At 43.1% G+C, this 25,291-nt stretch overlaps 1 protein-coding gene across 7 annotated transcripts in view; it reads right to left on the bottom strand.

The window, feature by feature from the left end:
* tjp1a (tight junction protein 1a) overlaps positions 1 to 24,108 on the bottom strand; it is a 75,949-nt gene extending 51,841 nt beyond the window's left edge. For all 7 annotated transcript variants that reach the window (XM_080760643.1, XM_080760642.1, XM_080760639.1 and 4 more), the window contains exon 1: positions 23,661 to 24,108. In XM_080760643.1, coding sequence (XP_080616769.1) covers positions 23,661 to 23,684 — 24 coding nt within the window. In that variant the 5' untranslated portion in view covers positions 23,685 to 24,108. The remainder of the gene's footprint in view (positions 1 to 23,660) is intronic.
* Positions 24,109 to 25,291: the final 1,183 nt, after the last annotated feature.

Below are 25,291 nucleotides of genomic sequence, written 5' to 3' on the forward strand. Positions count from 1 at the left end.
CTGTATGTCCAGATGTTGCCCATGCACACATTTGGACAGTCGCACAGCCCGGCTGTCATCTCCATCCCTTTGGCCTTGCAAGGGAGGGCTTATACTGGAACAGGGAGTATGAGCCATGTGGGCGTTGGTCTGTTTGGGACCATAGGTCAGGTGAATGAGTCAGAGATAGCAAACTAATAGGCGGCCTGTGTTTTTGTGAAGTAAAAAATAACTCTAAAATGTTAATACTGTACGGTATGTTTTCTTTTGAAAAGTTCTGAGGGCGGCAGCTCCACATGAACAACTCATACTGTGTAACACTTTGAGTTTAGTTAATTTGATTCTTCGTAAGTGTGTCTGATAACATCATTGCCCTTATGTGCACTGTACAGCACAGTTCCTGTCGGATACAAAAGATCTTTTCATTACAACAGTGACACAATCCAGTCAATCGAATTATGCTGAGCCAGTAAAAATGACTTAATTCTAGTAGAGTCAAGAGGTGCTACATGGAAACAAGTTAGGATTGCATGCTTCCTGAGACAAAAAATCATTTAAATACTACACGCAAACTAAACTAAACTAAAATGCCTTTAACAGCTTACATTTATTTGATTCTAATAATAACAGCGGTACAGAGTATACCACTCGCACAATTACATTTCTTCTTATTTTTGGCATCAAAATATTTGCGAAAAAGAACTTCCGTACACCCATGTGTTTAAAAGCAGGTGCGTAGGTGACAAACCGTAGACTAAATCAACCATAAAAGACATACCTGCACACTGCCACTTGCAGGTTTTTACACTTCAAGATGGGGATCCCCTTTTGGGGTTCTTGTTGCAATAACATTTTTGTAATTTTTGAATACGTTTTTCCAGAAAAAAACAAGAAAAAAGCCAGTGTCGTGTAGACCTTCCTCAGGCATGATTACCTGTGGCAGAGTACAGTACAGGTAATATTTTTTGTTGATTTTGCCCTCAAAATCTAAATGTTATTTTTGTATTCAAATCATTATGGAATATGGATCATATAAATGTTTCACAGATATTTCTTGCACATTTCCAATAACATTATTATTATTATTTGTTGAAACGGCAACAGTGTTGCTTTCTTATGTACAGTTATAACTTGATTTAATCTGAGATGATCAGGTAAGAGCAAAGTTACTGACCGACAGGAATATGAAGCAATAAACCGATAAGCCTCAACTTACTCACCATCAATGATGCGTCCATGGCATGCAGCCTACTAATGAACAATACAATTCGTCGTGAAATCATCTTAGAAAAAGCTATACAAAACAAAAACACATTCCAGCCGACAGTCGAGCCAATTGAAATCTGGTAACCATAGAAAGGTACCGTTTCCCTAGTCTAGGGGGATCGTCTCAGCGACCCATGTGAGGAGACCATGCAGAACACAGCCCAATTCATACTTTGTCACACGACAGTGTCGTGCACCTCCAAGCTCACAACAGGTCATAAGAATTAAGCAGCGGCGATCTCAAATTAACGAGTGGCGGACACTGAGAAGGGTATACACTGGTAAGCATGTGTGTGTTTACTCCACTGAGGCTAAAGCTCTGAATCTCAGATGAGATTAAGATAGTAATTAATCACCACTGTGCGCAGCAGTGATTCACCATGCAGGCTGAGTGAATGCGAGGTATGAGCAGGCTGGAGAAAGAGGAGTCGGGTCTTTTCAAATCACACATGAAAGGTATGGAGATGGGAGCATCTGCATTAGCAGCATCTGCATTAGCAGCTGGGGCAACAACATGGGGCAGCAGGTCGGAAACTAGTGTATTAGGGATTGGGGCCGGTACACAGTTAACGGTGTACACAAAATGTTTGGTCACTTTGGGTCTTTGGTGCTCTACATGTAATCTGTCTTGAGACAACTTAATTTAGCACTATTAATTGAATTGAATGGTTATGCTGACGTGCTCAACTAGCGACAGGGCAATGATCGAATAGCAACAAATAAGCAAGACAATGACAGTCACAGACATATACTGTACATTATATGCTATGTGTCCTACAAATCACATTTTTCGCTTTGGCAGACCAACATTTCATAGGAAAGACCCTACTTCACTTAAAACACGGTCTGACACTTTGATTTTGTAGCCCAGGCGGTGCTTCAATAAACATTGTTCTCTGCAGAGAATCATCTTCAAGGTCTGGAAACCTATGAGTATGAAAAATCCCTAACACGTGCGGTAAAGCATTACAACCTGCTGCACCACACATTTCTTGATGGTTGCAGCTCAGCAATGAGTACCAACCTGGTAATCTGATGTAGTATTAAAAGATCATATCACAAGATCTGATTCTGCACACATCTCTGGTGGCCAAAACCAATGTTTGATTTTGAAAAAGAGAAGAATGGTAAGAAAATGGAAGTAATGTAAAACAATGGTGAGCTTGATGGTGCATGGACTGTCGATCGGCTGGTGTATTTATATATTCACATAGGGTTGAGCTCTGTCCAGCAAGGCTCTGTGCTGGGAAAGAATGAGCAGGCATTGGTATTGGAATGGAAACACACACAGAGCCATGATCTAAAACTACAGGGCCTCTTTGTTCAAACTACGGCCCGGCTGCTTGAGCCCAACCCACTAACCCAGTCCGGCCTAGCAGTCCAGTACAGATCATAACAGCCCACTCAGGGCCTTCAAAGGCCTGAAATCAGCCCAGTTTCCAGGTTGCACTGTCTGATTGACAGAACGCCTGAACGACGGAATGGATCATAATAACTTGCTGTGGAAAGCTAGGATACGTACAGACAGGTCTGGCATTCAAGGCTTCTCTGTATATCTCTCATTCCATTTCGATCAAATACAACTGAACAGGTGAGGATGTCTGATGCCATAAGTGGGAAGACAAGTGCAGGAGAGCGAATGACAATGCAGGCCATCAATTCGTCAGTCTCCAACGGTTGACAACCAGTGTTGCATTACTCACCACATTTCCTCCCACAGACATCTATACGGACATTCCAAACAAATGCTTCATGCAGTGGGTGTATCAAAACACACAAAGCTATGGCACAGCCATGCACAACAGGGCAGTCGAAGATAAAAGGCCAGAGTAAGAGGCCGGGCCAGACGACTCTGGCATCATGTGCCAGCATTTAAAAAAAGAAAGTGCTTTAGAGCCAATTTGGTATGGAACACTGACTTCTGAGGAGTTTTGTACAGTTAATACTACAGTGGTCCTTTGTCCATCTACAACAGGGATGGTCCTGAGCACCTCTATGTATTTTATGAAAACCTTACAGTATTACTTAAAGGGATATTTCACTTAAAAATAAACTTGATAATTTTATTGTCTACTCAGGCTTTTGTGAATAAGCCTGAGTAGCCCAAGTGAAATATCCCTGTTTAAGTCATTCACGTTGTATTGTGTTAGACTAGTAGTGTAAGCCTTAAGGTAAGACCCTGACAGAGCTTTAGGTTAGTGGGTCTGCTCTGGTCCCATAGTCTCAGGCAGGAAGTAGGCCTAACCAAGAGCAGCCTGTGGAGCACACAGGAAAACTCTCAACTTCCTGTTTGCAGGAAATAGCTTAAGCTTCCACAGAAAAGTCCCTGTGAAGAAAAACGACAATTCCTGCTTGATGTAGTTTACCTCATCTTAAGATCATTCACGCTGTCCATGTCAAGGCTTGCAGTCCATAGAGACTGTCACTGTATGCGGGCATGCTGTACTCGCATTACATTATATAATATATTGTATTATAGCGACTGTAGGGTTGCAGTTTACTATGAAAACCTGCAAAACCTGTCAGTCAGTCCGTCCGCCACGCCTCGTGACATGCTCCATATAATGCAAATACAGCATTCATTCCATATGTTGATCTGACCTCATCTGACCTCATCAAACCCTAGTGTACACTCAAGACATTGCCCCTCGCTTCTCACCCTACTGGTATTATATTATACGATCTAGGGCTAGGTTAATGATTGTGTCCACAGTACATATGAGAATTGAATCTTAGATTGCATCCAACAATGACACATGAATAGATCACTGTTGTAACAGAGCAGATCACAACACAACTGCCCTGAGGAGCACAATCTAATTGTCTCACCATGAGAGCTTCCTCCCTATAAGTATTTGCACATTTGTTCTACATTCCATCTTTAAAAATACTTGGATTTTTCTTTTTTTTTTTTTACTTAATTTACTCCCCAATTGTCTGCCATGTACAATTTATTCGTTCTGTAATGTTCTTTGCTTGTTGAAAAGTAGCCTGCAAGAAAGCATATATTGCACTAGGCTTGTTCACCATGTTGTCCTGAATGTCCTCTCATAGCGCCCCACAGCACGAGCAGGGAGCTTTTAGTTTGCCTGTCCTTTGCATCTCCGTTCTCCATAACATGACTGCTCTCATTTGGACTGTGACATAAAAGATAAAGATAAGTGTTATTATCCACTGAACCGTGATATCCTGTTATGGATCCTAACCTAACCTTAACAGATACATACTTTATCTATCAAACTGTACAATTTAACTGTATTGTTTTATGTCCAAAGTTTGGCTTACGTGCCTGAAAGGTGTATTAAGCACGAGAGAGGATAGGCTAACATGCATGCACAACAGCATACACATAAAAGGAATTACAATTTGAATACACTAATCCTTTAACAGTGTGATTCAGAGGAGCAGTTAACTCTCGCTACAGTGTTGGGATTGCAGCTCCCATGACTCACTCTGGTGTTCTGGGGTCAAAGCACCGGAATAAACACCTGGGACAGCTTGGTTTTTACAGACATAATCACACACACGCACAATGTGCATACATGAACGCCCACACGCACGCACACACGCACACTAGACACATCCCAGATGTCTGGTAGGACAGTGCTGCTGGCATTCCACATACTAATTTCAGCCAAGATAAAGTTTTTACACTTTAGCAGATGCCAGCTAGCAGTAGATCAGGATTTCTGACCCACCACAGCATTGACAATATTCACACGGTGGCCATTTTGCTCTGATGTCATTCGCAGGAGAGGATACCCCACCCACTTTGGAGAGAATGACAGTCACAGAATGACATATAAATTGGAGAAGAGGCACAGGAACTGGTTAGGGCATTTCTTCCACTAGCAGATGCCCACTGGATGGGGAGGTGGTAGGAGGAGAAGGACAGTTTCCTATCAGTGCAGTGCACTGGATGGGGAGGTGCTAGGAGGAAGAGGACAATTTCCTAGCAGTGCAGTGCAGTGCACTGGAGGACTGGATGGGGAGGTGCTAGGAGGAGAAGGACAGTTTCCCATCAGTGCAGTGCACTGGATGGGGAGGAGGTAGGAGGAGAAGGACAGTTTCCTATCAGTGCAGTGCACTGGATGGGGAGGAGGTAGGAGGAAGAGGACAGTTTCCTATCAGTGCAGTGCACTGGATGGGGAGGTGGGAGGAGGAGAAGGACAGTTTCCCATCAGTGCAGTGCACTGGATGGGGAGGTGGGAGGAGGAGAAGGACAGTTTCCTATCAGTGCAGTGCACTGAATGGGGAGGTGGGAGGAGGAGAAGGACAGTTTCCTATCAGTGCAGTGCACTGAATGGGGAGGTGGGAGGAGGAGAAGGACAGTTTCCCATCAGTGCAGTGCAGTGAATGGGGAGGTGGGAGGAGGAGAAGGACAGTTTCCTATCAGTGCAGTGCACTGAATGGGGAGGTGGGAGGAGGAGAAGGACAGTTTCCTATCAGTGCAGTGCACTCACAGTGGAATGGGCAACACCTACATTACCACTATCATGCCCATTCCATGTCAATGGGGTTATTATATCCATGACAACTATATACAGTATATCTTGTTGGATGGATCCCAGAAGAGAAAATATGCAAGCGAGAATGCAATGTTGCAATGGCATGCTGGACACACACACACACACACACACACACACACACACACACACAGTTAAGTGTCTGCAAGGCAAGCCACTCATCAGCCAACACACATAACGACATGAAAACCATTCATGCAAGCTTTCACATTCTGTTCATTTCCTGAATTAGCATGTGTTCTGTTGTGCCATGTGATGAATCTGATGACATGTATACATGGCTACTAACCTAACGAAATACCTTCATCACAACCGTCAGGGCGCTGCAGCCAGTTGTAGACCAGGGTGTAATTGTTATAGAAAGGCAGGGAGGGAGCTCTCTCTGTGTTTATGTGTGTGTGTGTGTGTGTGTGTGTGTGTGTGTGTGTGTGTGTGTGTGTGTGTGTGTATAGAGCAGTGTTTCCCAACCTTTTTTGTCCCAGGGAAGACTTTTCATAGCCTAAAAATCTCGGGGCACACCTAGATATATACATATATATATTATTATTTTTTAACCTTTTTTCCACAAAAGTGCAATGTGCATTATTTTATGGCTTGCCCATTTTCTCTCTTTTGAATAATTCTGTGCAATTAGCACATTCAACACAAACAACTGTTTCCATAAAACAAACTAACATAGGCTACTTCTCTATAAGCACTGAAGCAGAATCATATCTAATTTATACAAAAGGAGAAGAGAGAGAGCAATGTGTTTGTGGCTCAAACTTTGTCAAATATTGTTTTAGAGCAGTGGTTCTCAAACATTTTCATGCCAAGAGCAAAGGACCCCCAATATTTTTTCAATCTACAAAAATAATCCCAAAATCGCTTATAAACATCTTTGGCAACACTGGCCAGAAACGACCAGTGTTGCTTCTTTTTGTCTTATTTTGTATAGACCTAGGTGGCTTGTTTCTGCCATAGAGTTATACTGGCAACACCTCTGGCTTCTAGCTGGTCTGGATATGTGCTGCTCGTCGACTCGTCTGTGTGTGTGTGTGTCAGTCCCAGCTCCGTGACTGGGAGATGGGACTGTGGAAAGTCTGGATAGAACTTTCTGTTACAGTTAAATCCATATAAAAGTACCACACAACTGAAAAGTATCGCGACTGTGACCGCAAGTTAGAAACGTGTGTGGCTATAATGAGGCACAGCTGTTTACAATGCGATGCAAAATTAACAGCGGGGGTTTTGCTTTTGGTCTGGATGGATGAATTGCACAGGTTTATCAAGCGCTTTTTTGGACTGCAACGTACAGTGGTCGTTAAGAGTCTATTGTTCCGCCGTTGTTGTTGTCGCATGTCTAATTAGACGTGTTACAACAACGACGCAACAATAGGAAGCCTGCAGCTCAGTAGCTATTGCTTTCGGGGGAGGGATAGTCTTAATTTCAGTCAAATCAGGCAGAACACCTGGACACATCAAACGGCACACCAAAGCTTTGCGACACAGGTTGGGAAACACTGGTATAGAGGACAGAGACAAGCCAATAGGCAATATACACTTAGACAGACAAGGCAAAGGACTTTCCTTGGCTTCTAGGGAGTGCACATACAAAGTTGTACACAGATCGGTGCAGTTATAGGTAAAACATGATTTGGCCTGTTATAGCGCCTCTGCCTCCATGAGGCCGATTAAAAAAATGTGTTTGTATATGTTCACGGAAATCACACGCTGTGTCACTGACACTGTTCATGATTTGTGGCATTTTGTTTGAAACGGACGAATCCTGCAAGCTTTGGGAGGCAATCTTAGCCAATCGGGATGGAATATGGGAAATGGGACAGATCCATGTTGATCACATGAGAGAGATAATGTATAGTACCGATTTGTGTGATATAAGGATAAATGTGTACGAGTCATGTAATGAAATGTGTTTAGCAAAAATCTGTTTCTCATGGTGGCACTATAACAGTTCTGAAGAATTTAGGGCAGAAGTTAGTCGTTGGCATCCAGGGAGTGTGTGTGCAAAGTTTGGCATCGGCCGAGCCAACGGTGCCGGAGATTAGCTGTACACACAGATGGATGGACGCCACGGAAGGACACACACACAGACAGATGGAGTGCAAAACATACTCCCTCCCCATGCCTTCGGCCTGGTGGAGACAATGATGATGATGATTATGATGATACAACAGTGCATGAGCCAGCAATGATGTGCTGACCACTCAAACATGCCGAGATCAATTAGTGTCAGCTCTGTTCTGTCACAGAACCCTGAGCAGTGGTAGACAAGTACATTTACAAGTACTGCTCGAGACTTTGCTTCATATCAAATATAAATATTTGACTCCACTACATTTCTAGGAAAGGAGTCTTACAAGTGAAAAAAGTTGACCAACAAGTTCAGAACAGCTTGTAGATCTGGAATCTGATATTTTAGAAAATATGACATTTTCTTAAATTGAAAGATTATATTACATACATACGTACGTGCGTTCTAAATTTTAATGCAGCAGTGCGTTGATATTAAAAACGCAACGAAATATTTATAGTCCCTCATTACGTCATATTGTCATTATTGTTAATGGCATTTAATGTTTCTGTTGGCACAGTTTGTTTTACATCACCATTACGTCACCTAATCAACATGAGTTGATTAATATATTAGCACCCCTCGAACTCCATTGCAGCAGTGATGAGTTTTGAATTGTTAATTGTCTCAAAAAGCCATGCTGGTAGCAGTGGCAGTCAGAGGAAGGGATGCATGATGTTGTACCCACTGCTGGCTAGTCATTTGATCCACATGACATGATTTGAGAACTCATAGGTCATAGTTGATACTACTGTAACCGGTCAGTAAATTTCCTGATGAGTAATCACTTACTGTACAACAATCCCCATGAAACAAATAATAGGTTAACCGTTAACAACAGCATCATGGCCTTCTCTGTATGAAATAAGGACCCGGTGGTCCTGGTAGGTGACCCAACCATGAAGGACATGGTATAATCACTCATGTGGAGTCAGCCTCATCAGGGGTCTTTGGGATCAGGTGCTGGCCCTGTAAAATGAGGATTATTTCCGCTAAGCAGTGTAGCTCCACAGGGCTGATGTGCAGGCTGTCCACTGACTGACCCCCCCCCCCCCCCCCCCCCCCCACGGTTATGAAAAAAAAAGCCGGTCGGCACATCACTACAACCTATATTGTTGTCCAAGTCATATAGTGCTGGGGGCTTTAATGTCATTGTACCCGTCTGTGTCCTTTTTATGCTCATATATGGAGATTTCTGTATCTTTCAGTCCTTATATGCTGGTTCTGGACAACTGGATATCCACCACCATAATGATTACGGTGGTAGTTTCTCTCGTGTCCTTGCAGCTGCGAGCGCCAAGTTTGAAGTCGGTTGGTCCCATATATGCATATGACCATATATATAGCATAGCTAACTTGGATCTCTTAAGCAAAGGTTGTAAGATATATGGATTTAATAACTCTAAATACTGTCGATAGTGTGCGTGCGCGGCGTGCATGCATGCGACTAAACGCCTGGATTCCAGCCCAGTTCTCCTGCCTGGCAATCCTGGACATGTATGGCTCAGCAAAACAGGAATGCCCTCTCTGGTCAAAAGGGGATATTCAATTTCTACACTACAAGCAGGGCTACATAAATACACACACTCTTACTCTTCTGTCTGTCGTGCTGCGTTTTCTGTCTGTTGTGCTGTGTTTTTATTTGTACAGGTCAAGGTGGTCAGGACAGTAAACAGATACTTCCACTGCAGAAACCTTTGGATTTTACCCAATCAGCGGACACATAGCTATCAGTACTCCTGCTAGCGCACACGCACGCACGCACACATGCACGCACGCACGCACACATGCACGCACGTACGGAATGTGCTGATAAGGAGACAAAACCCAACTCTGTCTCTCACAGCCTGTTTCTCATTCCAAAGTGTTTCCCTCGCTTTCTCTCTCTCCACCCTTTGGCGCTCTCCCTCTGTTTCTAATCTCTCCCTCTGTTTATCTCTGTCAATATATTGCTTCTCATTTCCTCACCGTTTTGAATGCAGTGCATATAATGGGAGCACAAACACAGCACATGAATGCAGTCAAGTTATTTCACTGAAGTCCAAGCCACAACTGACAATGAGTGGTACATTGAATTATTATTATGTATTTGTTTGTTTGTTTGTTTTTAAAGTCATAACAATCTGGCTACAGTCAAAGTCAGATCAGGTCAATCTCTGAATATTGGATAGGCTGTTGCTTGCCTAGCAGCAATCAGCTAAAAGTGCTGTGGGTGAGTCAATGACAGACAAACCAAAACACAACATGCAAGTAAGCTAAAGAGCTCCATATCGCACTTGAGCTGGGATTGACAGCAACGAAACACGCTAAAGCACTTGAGAGAGAATGCCAGTACACATACAGATGTGTTAAACAAAGGGAACATTCAGCAGGGGGTCCATGACAACGTTTGTTTGCCCCCTTGACAGTTGAAAGAATAGCCAACACTAGCCAACAATAACAACAGATTTCAGTTCGTCTCCGATTGTATAATCTAAAATATTTTGCAAGAGATACAGTATCAGTGTCTAAGTGTACTGGACAGTTAAAACATTTTGGGTGAGGTGATTGTGCCATTCTGGGGTGAGAGAAAAACAATAACAACATGCCTTTCAAATTTTAAGTTGCTGTTAATCTTTATCACTGTGCAATTCTGAACCACAGCTCGCAGCCCTGCAGAGTCACATGGTGCAACTAAAACAAGAGGCCAAGCCCACTCCACAGCATTCCCAAGCCTTCTGAGGTCTCTGCCACAATAGACATGTTGTGGGCCAGCATCTATAGTGAATTAATGAGTTACTGGTGGAACAGTCATGTTCCCACCACTTAACTGGCTATGCAATTACCATTGGCCGTGAGATGAGAGCCAGAGTGGGGCGGGGGTCTTAAGCATACTTTTATGAGATGCACAGCACAGACAAGATCATACATAAATGTCATCTACAAAGCACTGCTCGCTCTAACCCTCAAGTGTCAACCATTCAGACTGACTGGCAAATTAATTAATTACAACTTTTTAGTCGACAATGGAATAGTTAAGTTTAGGGCAGAGCCAATAAAAGAAACCCTTGTTGTGCATTCAATCAGGTTGTTGATGGGAGAGCTTCCGTCTGTGTGTGTGACGTGTTATCAGTTATCAGGAAGACAAAGCAAAAACATCAGTATGAATCCAGCAAGAGCTTGGGATCGATCTGGGAACCTTATAGTTCCCCAAACGGCAAGGCTCCTGAGTCACTGCCACCCCACACATCACTGAGGCTCCTGAGTCACTGCCACCCCACAGCCCACACATCACTGAGGCTCCTGAGTCACTGCCACCCCACACATCACTGAGGCTCTTAGTCTTGAGTCACTGCCACCCCACAGCCCACACATCACTGAGGCTCCTGAGTCACTGCCACCCCACAGCCCACACAGCACTGAGTCACTGCCACCCCACAGCCCACACATCACTGAGTCACTGCCACCCCACAGCCCACACATCACTGAGGCTCTTGAGTCACTGCCACCCCACAGCCCACACATCACTGAGGCTCTTGAGTCACTGCCAGCCCACAGCCCACACATCACTGAGTCACTGCCACCCCACAGCCCACACATCACTGAGTCACTGCCACCCCACAGCCTACACATCACTGAGGCTCTTGTCTTGAGTCACTGCCACCCCACAGCCCACTGAGTCACTGCCACCCCACAGCCCACACATCACTGAGGCTCCTGAGACACTGCCACCCCACAGCCCACACATCACTGAGTCACTGCCACCTCACAGCCTACACATCACTGAGGCTCTTGTCTTGAGTCACTGCCACCCCACAGCCCACACATCACTGAGGCTCCTGAGACACTGCCACCCCACAGCCCACACATCACTGAGGCTCCTGAGTCACTGCCACCCCACACATCACTGAGGCTCCTGAGTCACTGCCACCCCACAGCTCACACATCACTGAGGCTCCTGAGTCACTGCCACCCCACAGCCCACACATCACTGAGTCACTGCCACACATCCTGAGTCACTGCCACCCCACAGCCCACACATCACTGAGGACACATATAAAAACGAAACTAGTATTAAGAAAACAACCAGCATTCTCAACTGTTTTCACCCCAGGAGGGAATAAGCCTACATTCCACATGACAGTATTAGCATTGCCATGTATGTGATGTCACTTTCTTTGGCATGAGTTAATAATAAGCATATTGGTGCGTTCACACGGTCTGATGAGACGATGCAAAGACGAGTTGTTGTGAGTAGATTTGGAGCAGCTACATGCATCATTCCATCTTTGCAACGTCATGTCGCTGGCTTCCATTGACAATGAATGATAGACATTGCATAACATTTGTAAAGGACAAGTGCAGATCAAACTTGCAAGAAATAGCAGGTTTACTGGTTTAGGACCTGCAGTGTTAATCGCGATTGTCATGAGAAAACTGTAAACAACACAGCTCTAACTCTCCAGAGATTTAGGTAACGGAGAGACAGAAAGACAACAAACCGAGAGCTCGAGGAAGAGATTTCAGACTTGTTTATGGTGGACGCAATTAGCAAATGGCATCGTTATCTTTTACAAGATAACACTGGAAAATATGTTACTGGGAAAGGAGTGATATGAGTGTGAGCAGGACAAACTACAACTCAACACCAAGTGCCTCCTTTACATAGGATGGCGAGGGAGTGTTTTGTAGCAGCATGCATGTGTGTCTGTACTGTATTGAAGAAAGGAGAGCAGTTACAACTAGGCGATACAGACTAAATCAAATGCCACAATATTTGTGACTTGATATGAATATTCATTACTCCTGTGGAGGAGGAGTAATGAAGCATGGGAAACAAACTGGTGAGCTTCATTTTTATTGGCTTTTATTGATGTGTATCTATACACGTCATCACGCAGCACGTTTTCAAGGAATTCAAAAAAGAAATATGGACTTTTGATATAAAAACACACATTCTTTTGGCATCCATTGTTAGGTATGCCCATATTTTTTAAAGATCGTAAAAATGTGTCGCAAATCTTTGAATATATATTATTTCAAAGTGAATGTTCTTAACTCAGGTCTAAATGGGTTAAAGTTGCCAGAGTGGACAAACATACATTGAGCTCAGTCTGGCAGGAGAGTCTCTACCTCCCTGTTCTCAACATCAGAGACAAGACTGCATGTATTGTACTGTATATCTGACTTAAAAATAATCACCAAAAAACTACAGAAAAAACATCACTGCTTTTATTTATTTTTTATAAAGACTCCGTTCTGTTTTGGTAGGGAAATATAATGAGTCACGATCAAATTCAGGGACAACCAGCCCTGAAAAACAAATAATGTGTAAATGTGCTCCCTCTGTCTTTATGGCTCATGCTGTAGTTATTTTACAATGAAACCTCCAAATGTACGAAAATTCCACTCTCGTGTTTTGCATATTGTATAACATTATTTGTTATTTATATACTATAAAATTATAGCATCTTTATGTCATCTGGGTCTGGGATATGCATCCAAATGAATGTGTGTGTGTGTGTGTGAGAGAGAGAGTGAGACACAGAGAGACAGAGAAAGAGAGAGAGAGGTCACATAACATGCCTTGGGATGAATCTTCCCAGTTTGAATCAGCTGAGCCAACGCTGCCAGTGCAAATGCACTCGCTCTCCTCTCTCTATCTCTCTCGGTCTCTCTCACATAGACACATGCGTTCGCATCAAGTCTCTCTCACGTACACACACGCGTTCGCATCAAGTCTCTCTCACGTACACACTACACACATGCGTTCGCATCAAGTCTCTCTCACGTACACACATGCGTTCGCATCAAGTCTCTCTCACGTACACACATGCGTTCGGATCAAATCCCTTGTGCCTATAACAGGGTTGATAAATCCCTACCTGTCATGCCAAAAATGATGGAAGGCTGGCCTAGCTTGGTTGGCCTGGCTACTTTATAGAAACAACGACAGCTACAGTGTCACACACCTCCATTTCACTGACCAGTCCAAATCTATTATAACATTATTGCAAAAAAACGTGCAACTTGCCACCCTGCTTTTTCAATGCAAAATGCCAACATGGCCACCGTGTGAATATGGTCTATTGCTTACAATGCTGCAATTTATGCTTCTGTAGTTCTATAGTTCTGTCAAATCTAGACTTTAACATTTTGCATGTGATTTAATTTCCTACTGTAGGTGAAGGAGAGCAAATTCTGCTCTGAGATGTTGCTGAGCCTGAAAAAAGATCATGCTCATCTCGACTCAAAAAAATTGAAGTCGATCTTTTTTTAAATATATATATATATATATATATATATATATTTAAAAAAAGATAAAAAAAATTATGTCTTGTTCAAAAACATTACTAATGTATCCAATGGTAAAGGGAACTGTACGAGTGTGTATATCTGACTGTGCACATTGCACGTCTCTTGTCGGCGTCTTATTTATCCCACTGATCCCACCGCAGGCCACATGTATAATATAGCTTGAGAACGGATCACAGCCCCGCTGTGATTGGCCAATAGTGAGCTGCTTGCACATAGTGTGCGACTGTGCGCAAAGTTGTCGGCCAAGATGATTACCTTTTTGCAACTACGGGCTATGTTGGACCCAGAAAATGACATCAGACTATGTCCCTGTCCACCACCACCATTGCCAAGAATGGACAGACTCTGTGCAACACTTGGCACATATCCCCATTCCCCATCCAACACAACAGTGATCCCCAGGTTGATTCTTAGTCAGGGTGGTCCCTGTTTCACAATCAGTCAAAAAACCCTTACCTAGAGTCTCTGGTTGTTATAGATAGAGGTATACAATGTAAATCATAAGTTTAGTGAAAACATGAGGGTGGTAATAGTAACGGTCTACTTACTGGCCTACCTACCGGCATGCACACATAAGCCTCTCCAATTGATCCAGAATGATGCAGCTTGCTTAGTCTTCAACCAGCCAAAATTCTCACATGTCTCCCCCTTCTCTGCTCCTACATTGGCTCCCGGTCGCTTCCCGCAGAGTACAAAACTCTAATGTTGGCCTACAAAGCAACAGAAGGTATGGTACCCCCATATCTTGCAAGTCTGATCGGACCCTACAAACCCTCCCACGCGCTCAGATCAGCCATCGCAGGGAAGCTGGAAGTATATTCACTAAAAACGCCGGGACGACGCTCCCCTTTGGCTCCAAAACTATGGAATGCACTTCCCATTGCAATCAGAACTGCAGACTCACTCCCAATCTTCCGCCGTAGTCTGAAAACCCACCTCTTCAGACTCCATTTTAGCCCTTGCCCTAGCCTTGACGACCTAACACTAACAGGCGTATGCAAAGGCTCAACTTATGTAACTTAGATAGCATTGTATGTAGACATAGCACTCTAGTCTATAGTGTATGTATACGCATAGTTTAATTATATGATATTCCACCGTAAGCTAAGGTTCTTAGCTTACGTATGATTCTTGATGACTATATTTATGTATTTGATATATTACCATGTTTTGTTCTTCTTACTGTAAATCACTCTGGATTAAGAGTGTCTGCTAAATGCCTAAAAGTAGTAGCCAAGTAAAATTGTCTGGAAGGGGGCTTTTAAGATCATTCATTCTAATCTGAATTCTTGAGGCATTGATACCTACTGCACATGCCTATATGGCAATATCTCAAACTCAACATAAGTTCTTTGAAAATGAATTGTGTGTGTGTGTGTGTGTGTGTGTGTGTGTGTGTGTGTGTGTGTGTGTGTGTGTGTGTGTGTGTGTGTGTGTGTGTCACAGAGACAGTAACAATGCTCCAGTGACTCACTGAGCAATAATGCTGTGATTATGGTGAGAGCAGCAGGTTTAAGATCCACCATGTGATTCTGATTAAGGCAGTGCATCTCTCCCTCCCAACCCCTCCTTCCTCCATGCCTCCTCTGCCCCCCCCACCCCCCACTCTTCCCATTCAAAAAAGGTATTTTCTATTTTCTCTCCTCTCGGTTCCATCCGCCGACCTCCTGCCGTGCGGTTCTGTCCTGGAATTCCTTGCTGAGATGAAAGGATAAGCAGGTCAGACAGCCTTGATATCCAAATCCCTTCTAGGTCCTCCGGTGGACTCAAAATAAAAACAGCTGCTTTCTACCTTCCACCCTCATCATCTCAACTCTGAAAGCCGACCACATTTCAATAACAAAAGGAGATATTTTTATTATCGCACAAGGTAAGCTTCCCCTTTCTGAAACACATGGAACAATTGCTTCCTTTTTGTCCTCCCTTTTACTAGCGACTAGGGAGACACATTTATCAATTTTGCCTGGGCACAAACTTACTTTTAGAATAATATATTTGCTTGTCTGAATCTGTCTGAAGTGGCGATATTTTGCAAATTTTACCCATCATTTTATAAGTGACTTTATGACCTTTGGGTAGGTAGAACATGACCTGTACGTGCCCGATGGGCAAGTACAGGTCTGAGACCTTAGTGACAAGTACAACCCCTAAAGTGGCACAGACTAATGGCCTATCATTTCTTTAGGCTACTCAGCACATTGGGCACAACGTCATCATCATCATCATATTGGTAAGTCAAAGAGAAAATCTGACAGCTGATAAAGTGGGTACATTACACCCCATATGATATTTCCAGTGAACATCTTATGATGTTTGAGATGCACATACACAGGACATGAATGCACACAGACACATTTTGAGCAAACAGGCAGCCAGCAAGCTGTAGCAATACTCGGTCTGCACAATGTATAAGTGGTGCAAATAGCCTGCGTCCTGCATCCTTAGACTCACTAAATTGAGTAAGGACAAAATCATGTCACCCTCCTGGGGTCCTGGGATGCAATACTGTACTCAGTACTGTACTCTATAATGTTGTTGAAGTAGGACTCATAGAATGTCACTGGGGCCCATCTGAAAGACCACCCCTGGGTCCTGGGACCCATTACAATGAAAACCCATTTATATCACTAAATGTATGCAGACAAAATAAATGTACACGCATTACCTCCATTGTGATTTGCAAGGTCCCCTCCCTATCCCGAGCCCTCCTTGCAAGGCTAAACAGACATAGGGATCTTCCCCCCCCTCTGCCACCCCACCGCTACAGACAGGTGACAACCGACTAAAGTCTCGCCACGACTGTGTACACACACAGCATACGACAACAGATTATTTTTGCCACAGATGCATTCCATGACTTATGAATCAATGCTGATGTCAGTTGTCAGGCAATGAAGGAGCACTGCGATAAAGATAACCAGTCATCTTCAAATGCACTCCCACTCATGTCATATGATATCGCAGCTAAAAGTTGTATACCAACCACATGTTGCAAAATGATACCATTCACCATCAAATCTGTTAAGTCCCACTTGTTTAATATGCTGCTACGTATATACATATACTGCCTGGGGACTTCCCCTGAGTCACCAAGCTCCTCTGTCCTCATCTGTCCTCTCCCTCTCTATCTGTATGCGTTCATATCCCATCAATGCATGTTAACTGTTGACTTCTTCCCCAGAGTTGTTGTGCTTTACATCTCAGTCTCGAGTCTTCCACGGATTGAGACTACAGACAAGGGTTTCCATGGACTATGTCTGTGGTCTGTTATTATTTATTGTTTGCTATACAGTTAATACATCTGTGTCTCTCTGTCCTCCTCTCTCCCAATGTCAAGGCAGATGACCACCTTCCTAGAGCCAGGTTCTGTTTGATGTTTCTTCCCGTTAAGAGATATTTGTCCTTGCTGTCATTCTCACGTGCTTTCTCATGGGGAAATTGTTGGTTTATGGTCATGATCTGCTCTATGTAAACTGTGTCATTTTGTGATTTGGCACTATATAACTAAAAATAAACTAAACTAAACTTGACTTTTGTGAAATGAAATAAAGGGACAGGTTGGATATTTCAAAGTATAGATTTTACTGACCTATCCCCCAACCCCGGACCTGCCTAACAGTCCGACATGGTTCACAAAGACGAAGGTTGATCTATTGCTCAAGTTTGAAGTACAGCAGAAATGCAGCAGGACAGGAACAAAGGGTCAGGAGGAGAACCACCACACTGCAAAGCCTTCCCAACAACATGGCAGGATGAACACAGCTGTTCTAACTTAAGTCATCTGGGTTGACCAACTCCCATTCACTTCAGCAATCCTTAGATTTACACTATTTTCTGTTTGGAAATGTATGAACATTTTCGAGCAGGGGAATTCATACAGATGAACTGAACAAAAGGACAGGTTTTGTTGATTCTGTGTTGTGTTCTATAGTGGAAATAGCACGTCCGTTTCAAGTTCCAAAGGCTACACACATAGATCAAGTTTTGTGTAACAATTTAAAGTAAGTCAACTCCTGTTTACATCTGTGTGTGAAGGATGCCATGAGACAGAATAAAGGACACATGTTGCATGTAATAAATGTAGGTGGATCAACATCCACAGTACATAATTTGATACTAGTCTGAATGGTAGATTATCACAGCCTAACAATTGAAGTAGGGCCCAGCGAAGCAGTGCGGCCATTGGCTCATAGTGATAGTTAGCTCTGGTCCATAGCTCTAATGAGTTTCATTTAGAGCTATGTTACTCTCAACTTCCGCCGCTCGCATGAATGCAGACCAGCCTCTCCTCTTTAGTGTAACTAAAAAGAACGTTTTTATTCTCTATGAGGCAATTCTCTGGGCAATATTGGTAGAAGGCGCAGTGGAGTAACTAAAAGTTTTTTTTCCCCAGTGGAAACAAAATCCCATTTTGGCCAAAAAGAACCGTTTATACGTGTGGTGGGGGTGCAGAGTGCTTCCTCTAAGGAAAGTAGGCTTTCTAATGACACCGTCATTGGAGCTATTAACATAGCTCTAAATGAAACGCATTAGAGCTATGGATCAGAGCTAAGTGATAGTTAGGCTGGAGAGGATCAAGTTGGTCAACTGGCCTCCAGCTGTTCCTGCCCCTTTTAAGGCCTGTACATGGTGTTCGTCGTCATACATTGTGATCTGTAGTGAGAGCAGTGAGCAGGTAAAGGACATTTTTGAGAGGTAGAGATATGCCCTGGAAATGAGAGGAATGAAGGTTAGCCGCAGCCAGACAGAATACATGTGTGTGAATGAGAGGAACCCAATTGGAACAGTGAGGTTACAGGGAGTAGACGTGAAGAAGGTGGAGGCTTTTAAGTACTTGGGGTCAACATTTCAGAGCAATGGAGAGTGTGGAAAAGAGGTGAAGAAATGAGTGCAAGTGGGTTGGAATGGATGGAGAAAAGTGTCAGGTGTGATAGGAAAGTATCAGCAAGAATGAAAGGGAAGGTGTACGAGACGGTGGTGAGACCAGCTATGTTGTATGTTTTAGAGACAGTCGCACTGACGGAAAGACAGGAAGCAGAGCTGGAGGTAGCAGACACTAAAATGTTGAGGTTCTCTCTGGGAACTAACAAGGAAGGACGAGTACATCAGAGGGACAGCGCATGTCAGATGTTTTGGAGATAAAGCCAGAGAGGCCCGACTGAGATGGTTTGGACACGTACAGAAGAGGGATAGTGAGTATATTGGTAGAAGCCTAGAAGGATGTTGAGGTTGGAACTGCCAGGCAGGGGGCCTATAGAGGAAGACCAAAGAGAAGATTTATGGATGTTGTGAAAGAGGACATGAAGTGAGTTGGTGTGAGAGAAGAGGAGGCAGAGGACAGGGTGAGATGGAGGCAGATGATTGGCTGTGGCGACCCCTGAAGGGAAAAGTCGAAAGGAAAAGAAGCTTTTGGCGTTATGATTTCCCCCTTTTGTGCCAGGGAAACAAATACATTATAATAAATCACTTTTCAGAATCTATACATCTTGGTAAGCTACAGATAACACACCAACACCGCCAGCATAAAATTGATGCTTATAGTATATGTCCGATATATCGCTGCATCCCTACCGAGAGGACTATATACACCTATTCATCCGCTAGAGGGCAGTTGCAAGTGTATGTACAGTACCTCCCTCACAAGGCAACACAAATGTGACCAAATGGACACTAATTCTCAACCACTCTTGTCACATCACATCACGCTACAAGTAAGGTGGGTGAAAAACGTAACTGTGCAGTCAACATCAATGCAGTCAAGAAGATAGGGAGAAGAGCATAAAGTGCATGATATGACTAATTCGCATGATACAATAATTTTGGATAAATCAAAGTGACTACGCCACTCTCTGGAATCTAACATGGGTGCGCCCAAATAATTAATTGCATCATGCCCCTGAGTGCAATGCGCAAAAGTAGCCAAGGTCAAATCAATTATAAATGCAGTCAGTCCAGAAGGTCCGAAGCACACTGACCAGCAGCAGAGACTTTGTTTCGCTTCTAAGCTATCGGCAAAACAGCTGTAAAACCCTATATTTTATTCATTGGATTAATAAGGAATAAACCAAACGCCACCTACATTGTGAGTGGAACAGCCAATGGCAAACCAAAGATGCGTGTGTGGGGACTTTTTTCTTACTACTGTCCTTTTACAGTTGACAAAAGGTCACCACGGGTACTAATGGCGAACGTACAGTTTGGATGGCAAATTCCACTGAAAATAAAAATCTGACAAAATTGTCACGCCTCCGTTCATGTTGCCACGTGCCTTGTATGGGCATGGACAACCTTCTTATCTCATGCCTGCTCTACTAAAGGTGACCTCACCTGAATCAAGTGAAGATACTAAAGACACCAGTAGATGACCGGATACCACATAACCACACATAGCTGGAAAACTGTGTCTTTCCTTTTTTACGCCCTCAGTTTCCGGCCTCTCTTCAGTGTCTAAAAAAGCAAAACGGCCTAAAAATAGGTAATAATTGAATTGCCCTTTAATTTAAATAATAATAATTAAGAAAATAGTCAGTCATGAACTTGCAAATCTGCTATTTTCGCTATGCAACACCGGCAACGTAAAACATAAAATTAACCAAAGGCCTTAGAATATTTTCTTGAGAAATTTGGCCCATAACAATAATATAGATGCCAGGGTTGATGTGGTTAAACTAAAGGACCCATCTGTTCTGTACTTCATCATCAGCTCTCAGACATGAGTTCTAATAGTGGGAGATAGACACGTAACCAAGGACACAGAACAAATGCATCACCTCTCCTCTCATCTCTTAGCACTCAGTCCTCTAATTACATCTCCCACCTTCATTGATGTTAATAGGAGATGTGTAATCACCAAAGCAAAACAGTAGCTGCTTTGGGCTCGCTGTTCATCTGCCTAACTAATAGAACCTTGTCCATCTAAAATAAGGACAGCGGTAAAGGAGCACTGCAAAATCCTCAGTGTTCATTTAATTATGTTAATTTAAAACCCTCGTGGGCCCATTTTTACACTCTCAGAGTTAAAGTGACACTGAATTTGCAGTGAGTGGGCACTGGGCATACAAACATTTTTCACTGAGGGCACATAAGCCCGTCGTAAAGGCTGGAGGTGGTACTTGTGCTACAAATCATGTCTTCTTCTGTCTTTGCAAATGCATTCCTAAAATAAGAGTGAATCAAAGCCTGAAAGGGGGAATGAAGACATTAAATGTCGTGCGGAAGAGTTAATGTCCTTATTTTAATGCAAGTGGCATCCAGAGGATTAATGTGGTTTCAAACGACTTTAGGGACATTGGCAACAAGCAAGACTGTCCCCCCCATTCTGGGGTTCACCCAGGATATGTGGCACCAAGTAAAAAGCTTTGCCTACAGTCCCCTTTTTCACAAGAACACTCCCCCAAATAACAAATAGCATTAGGGTTTCTAACTGCTGCACAAGGTAGACGTTATTGAAAAACAGTAAGAAGACAAATATAACTTGAAAAGAAAGTTAAAGTTGTGAATTCCCATTCATTGATGTTGCTGAAACATAACATTATTATATAGTAAGCTTACAGTCATCAACTATAAACCCAAGGCAGAGTATGAGTCATAGTATTGCACTAGAATAGCATTCTTGACCCATGAAACATTAGGACAGCACAGCCACAAAGTGTCTTCTTTTCCAGGAATCACATCATCTCTCTTACTGTTCAGCATACTCAGTCTTAATTAGTAAGTGACTCATATTGCTGGTATGGATGTTATCAGGTAGAACTAGAAGTTATTACATGAGCTGTGTGAATGACACAACATGGAGAGTAGGTGAATGCAAGTGGTATGAATTTCATAGATTATTTCTGACCATAGGAAAGATGCATGCATGATGGGTTTTATTACCACAGAATAGGGTGTCTCTGTAGGGCCAGTTAGAGGCAGGAGTGGAGTAGGATGCTTAATGTGATCTCTTGTCTCAGAGCAGTGAGCTGCTAATCAACCAGTCACGGCCTGAATAACAGTCCCCAAGTCTGCTGTGGAAAAGGTATTAACTCACTCAGACCAAACATTACATCAATTTAAACACGTGCCATGTTAGGCAATAATGCAATTGACAAAAATGTGTTTTCTTTGATCTGAAAACGGCTGTTGACTGACCCATAGCACAAAACAATGTTGAACCCACGTGGAAAGAGGGCAAACATTTCACAGATAATAAAATAGCCTGCATAAATTGTTCTTCTCTGTGCTGACTATCACAGACTATCTATATAAGTTACATTTATGTATTTATTACGGTAATTTTCTTTCACTGTTGCAGGTCATTGCTACTATAACTAACGTGTTTACTTTAAATCATAACATCACCCGCTGACAGGACAATGGTGGTTTCGTCTGAACTGGCACAACCGACCAAACCAGAATATCACAACCGCAAGTTAAATACACAGCAAATACATTCCTGACTTGTCAAACAAAAATGCTCGACAGCTAGGTGGAAATTACAATCTTGAATATATTTACTTTGTTAATATATGTAGTGTAGCTGCTCTAATATGAGGATGACCTAATTAAAAAGCACTTCCACAAAATGCCTCTTGCTCTCCTTCATTAACATAACATCAAACGGTAAATATGGCTCTACCAAAGCTCTAGCGGTCATCATGCCTTTTAGATTAGAAAACTCAAAACTGGTCATGTTTTCTAGAATAACCCAAAGTAAACATCAGGATGTATTAATATATTATTATTGCTAGACATTAATGGAAGTCAGAGTTAACAAAGTCAAGAGGTTTGATATGATTGTGACATAATGACATAATGTCTTTCTGTCCGTTTGTCTCGACTACAGTCAGTACACCTGACCTGACCCAGTTCAGTCCAAACTCTGCAGGCTTGTTGTCTACTATTCTACCCGGCACTGGCACAGCACAGCACAGAACGGCTTGCTTTATGATGAGGGACGACAGACAGTGTGCACAAATACTAGTAGCAGCAGCAAACAAACAAAACAAACACGCAAAAAAAACGGCGCAGCACTTTCAATAGGCTTCTCCCCATGCAGTTTTTACAATGTCGCTTCACGTGACCAAACATAACAGATCTACAAGCTGTGGCGTGTTAGCTTGTAGATCTGTTCTTTTTCTTGGCATGCGACACCGTCGTACTAGAGAGTATAAATGAGGCATAACCCTGACATCAACAGGTAGACTGACTCTTCGTTCTGAGCGTACAGCATAATAATTACCACGCACACTTTACAGGTGATTTAAAGTCTACTCAACCGTCACTAACGGCGACCATTAACTAACACTATTAATTGAAAGCAAAAAGATTAACTTAATGCCTGTTGGCTATATATATGATTCAGAAAGAGCCCCCGCTTCCAGTGCCTCTCACTGATGATGTCGGACGATTAAAAAAAGTTAAGTCACAACAATTAACGCATCTCTTCCCAGTTCCCATTCACAGCGAACAGACATTGTAATGAAAACACTCCAACCTGGTACCAAACTAACAGTATTAAGTTTCGCCAGCCGACCCACCTTGTTTGGAGCTTTGGCAGACATTTTACGCTCTCTTGCTCCGCTTCAAAAAAGCAAGTTGAAAGTTTTTTATTTTTTTTAATTATCACTCGGATAAAAAAAAAAGTGCAGCAAAATTCCTTCCACTGAATGTCGCCCAGCTGCCGCCCGCCGCCACGCCGCCGGGCTGTTATTTTATTCTATCCAGGACGACGACGGGAAACATGACACGAAAAGGCGTGTGGAAAGTCCAAAGTTCATTATCTTATCTTCGGTCCTTTTAGTCCTCGCTGAAACTTTTTTACTCCACATACATAGCACGTCGAAGAAAGATTATTCAATGTGAATAAGGCCGATAACAAACGTTATCCTTGTGGTAATTGCAGGTTGAAAACTTAGGGAAGAGTAGACAACATCACTTGGTATAAACTGCAATGGCAGCGGTTTGTATACTCCTCTCTTCTCCCTGTTCTCGCCTCTCTGAGCAGCGAACGTGACATGTCTGTCTGGAGCAGACCATTCTGCTTGGAATAGGGGTGTGTGGAACGAGGGAAAAACAGGGACACCACCGCTGTTGGAAAAAGCCCGGTTATATACTAAGTCGCGCGACGGTGTCTCGCGCCGAGAATAGCCGATCTCAAGCCCACATGCCGCGTATGTGAATACTGTGACGCGTTGTGATGAGCTTGTAGATCGACTATTCTCGGTCGTTCCCGGCGCGAGACGAAGAATAAATTAGGGCTCTCTCTTCCATCAAGCTCATCAGAACTGTTATTTTTTAATGGAATATGTTAAATTCCGATCAAAGCAAATTTGTAAATTCATTTGCTCAGTCCTTCTATATTATAATATGTAATTAATAATGCAGGAATCACGGAAAAAATAAAATAAACTGCACAGGACCCAGTTGTGGGGATGTCACTTGTCCCTGATGGTGCTGAATGTTCACTTACTTTCACTGTGATGATGAGCGTTGGTGTGTGTGTGTGTGTGTGTGTGTGTGTGTGTGTGTGTGTGTGTGTGTGTGTGTGTGTGTGTGTGTGTGTGTGTGTGTGTGTGTGTGTGTGTGTGTGTGTGTGTGTGTGTGTGTCATACTGTCTGTACTGTAGCCTATCTGAGAGAAGAAATTACACTGTGCCATGTTGACAAATTGGTCAACACAATGTGTTCTGGAAAGGGGAGAGGGCCAGGGTTACTATATGTAGTCAAGCATACACAGATAGTGTAGGTGTAGGCCTATTTCAGAATATGATGTTACTCTTTGTGGGGGTAAAAATAAGTTATATATATATATATATATATATATACACTGTATATAGGCTTATATAGCTTAATTCCACTCCCTGTTTGTGGGGGTCGTGCTTGTTCTGGGATTCTGGGACAACATGCAAGCCTGACATTAAAAGAAAACACGCACGCACACGCACGCCACGCCACGCACGCACGCACACACACACGCACACGCGCACACACACACACACACACACACACACACACACACACACACACACACACACACACACACGTCACATTTTAAATGTAGCTCAAGTCTCAGCAAATTCTCAAGGCAGAGAACGTGAGGGCAGTGGTTGTGGTTGATAAGCAACCTCACAGGAAACCACTAATGCCATTCAGTCAACTTCCTATGACTT

This window comes from Protomyctophum bolini (genome assembly GCF_963924005.1).
Source record: "Protomyctophum bolini genome assembly, chromosome: 1".
In the NCBI taxonomy this organism is placed as follows: domain Eukaryota; kingdom Metazoa; phylum Chordata; class Actinopteri; order Myctophiformes; family Myctophidae; genus Protomyctophum; species Protomyctophum bolini.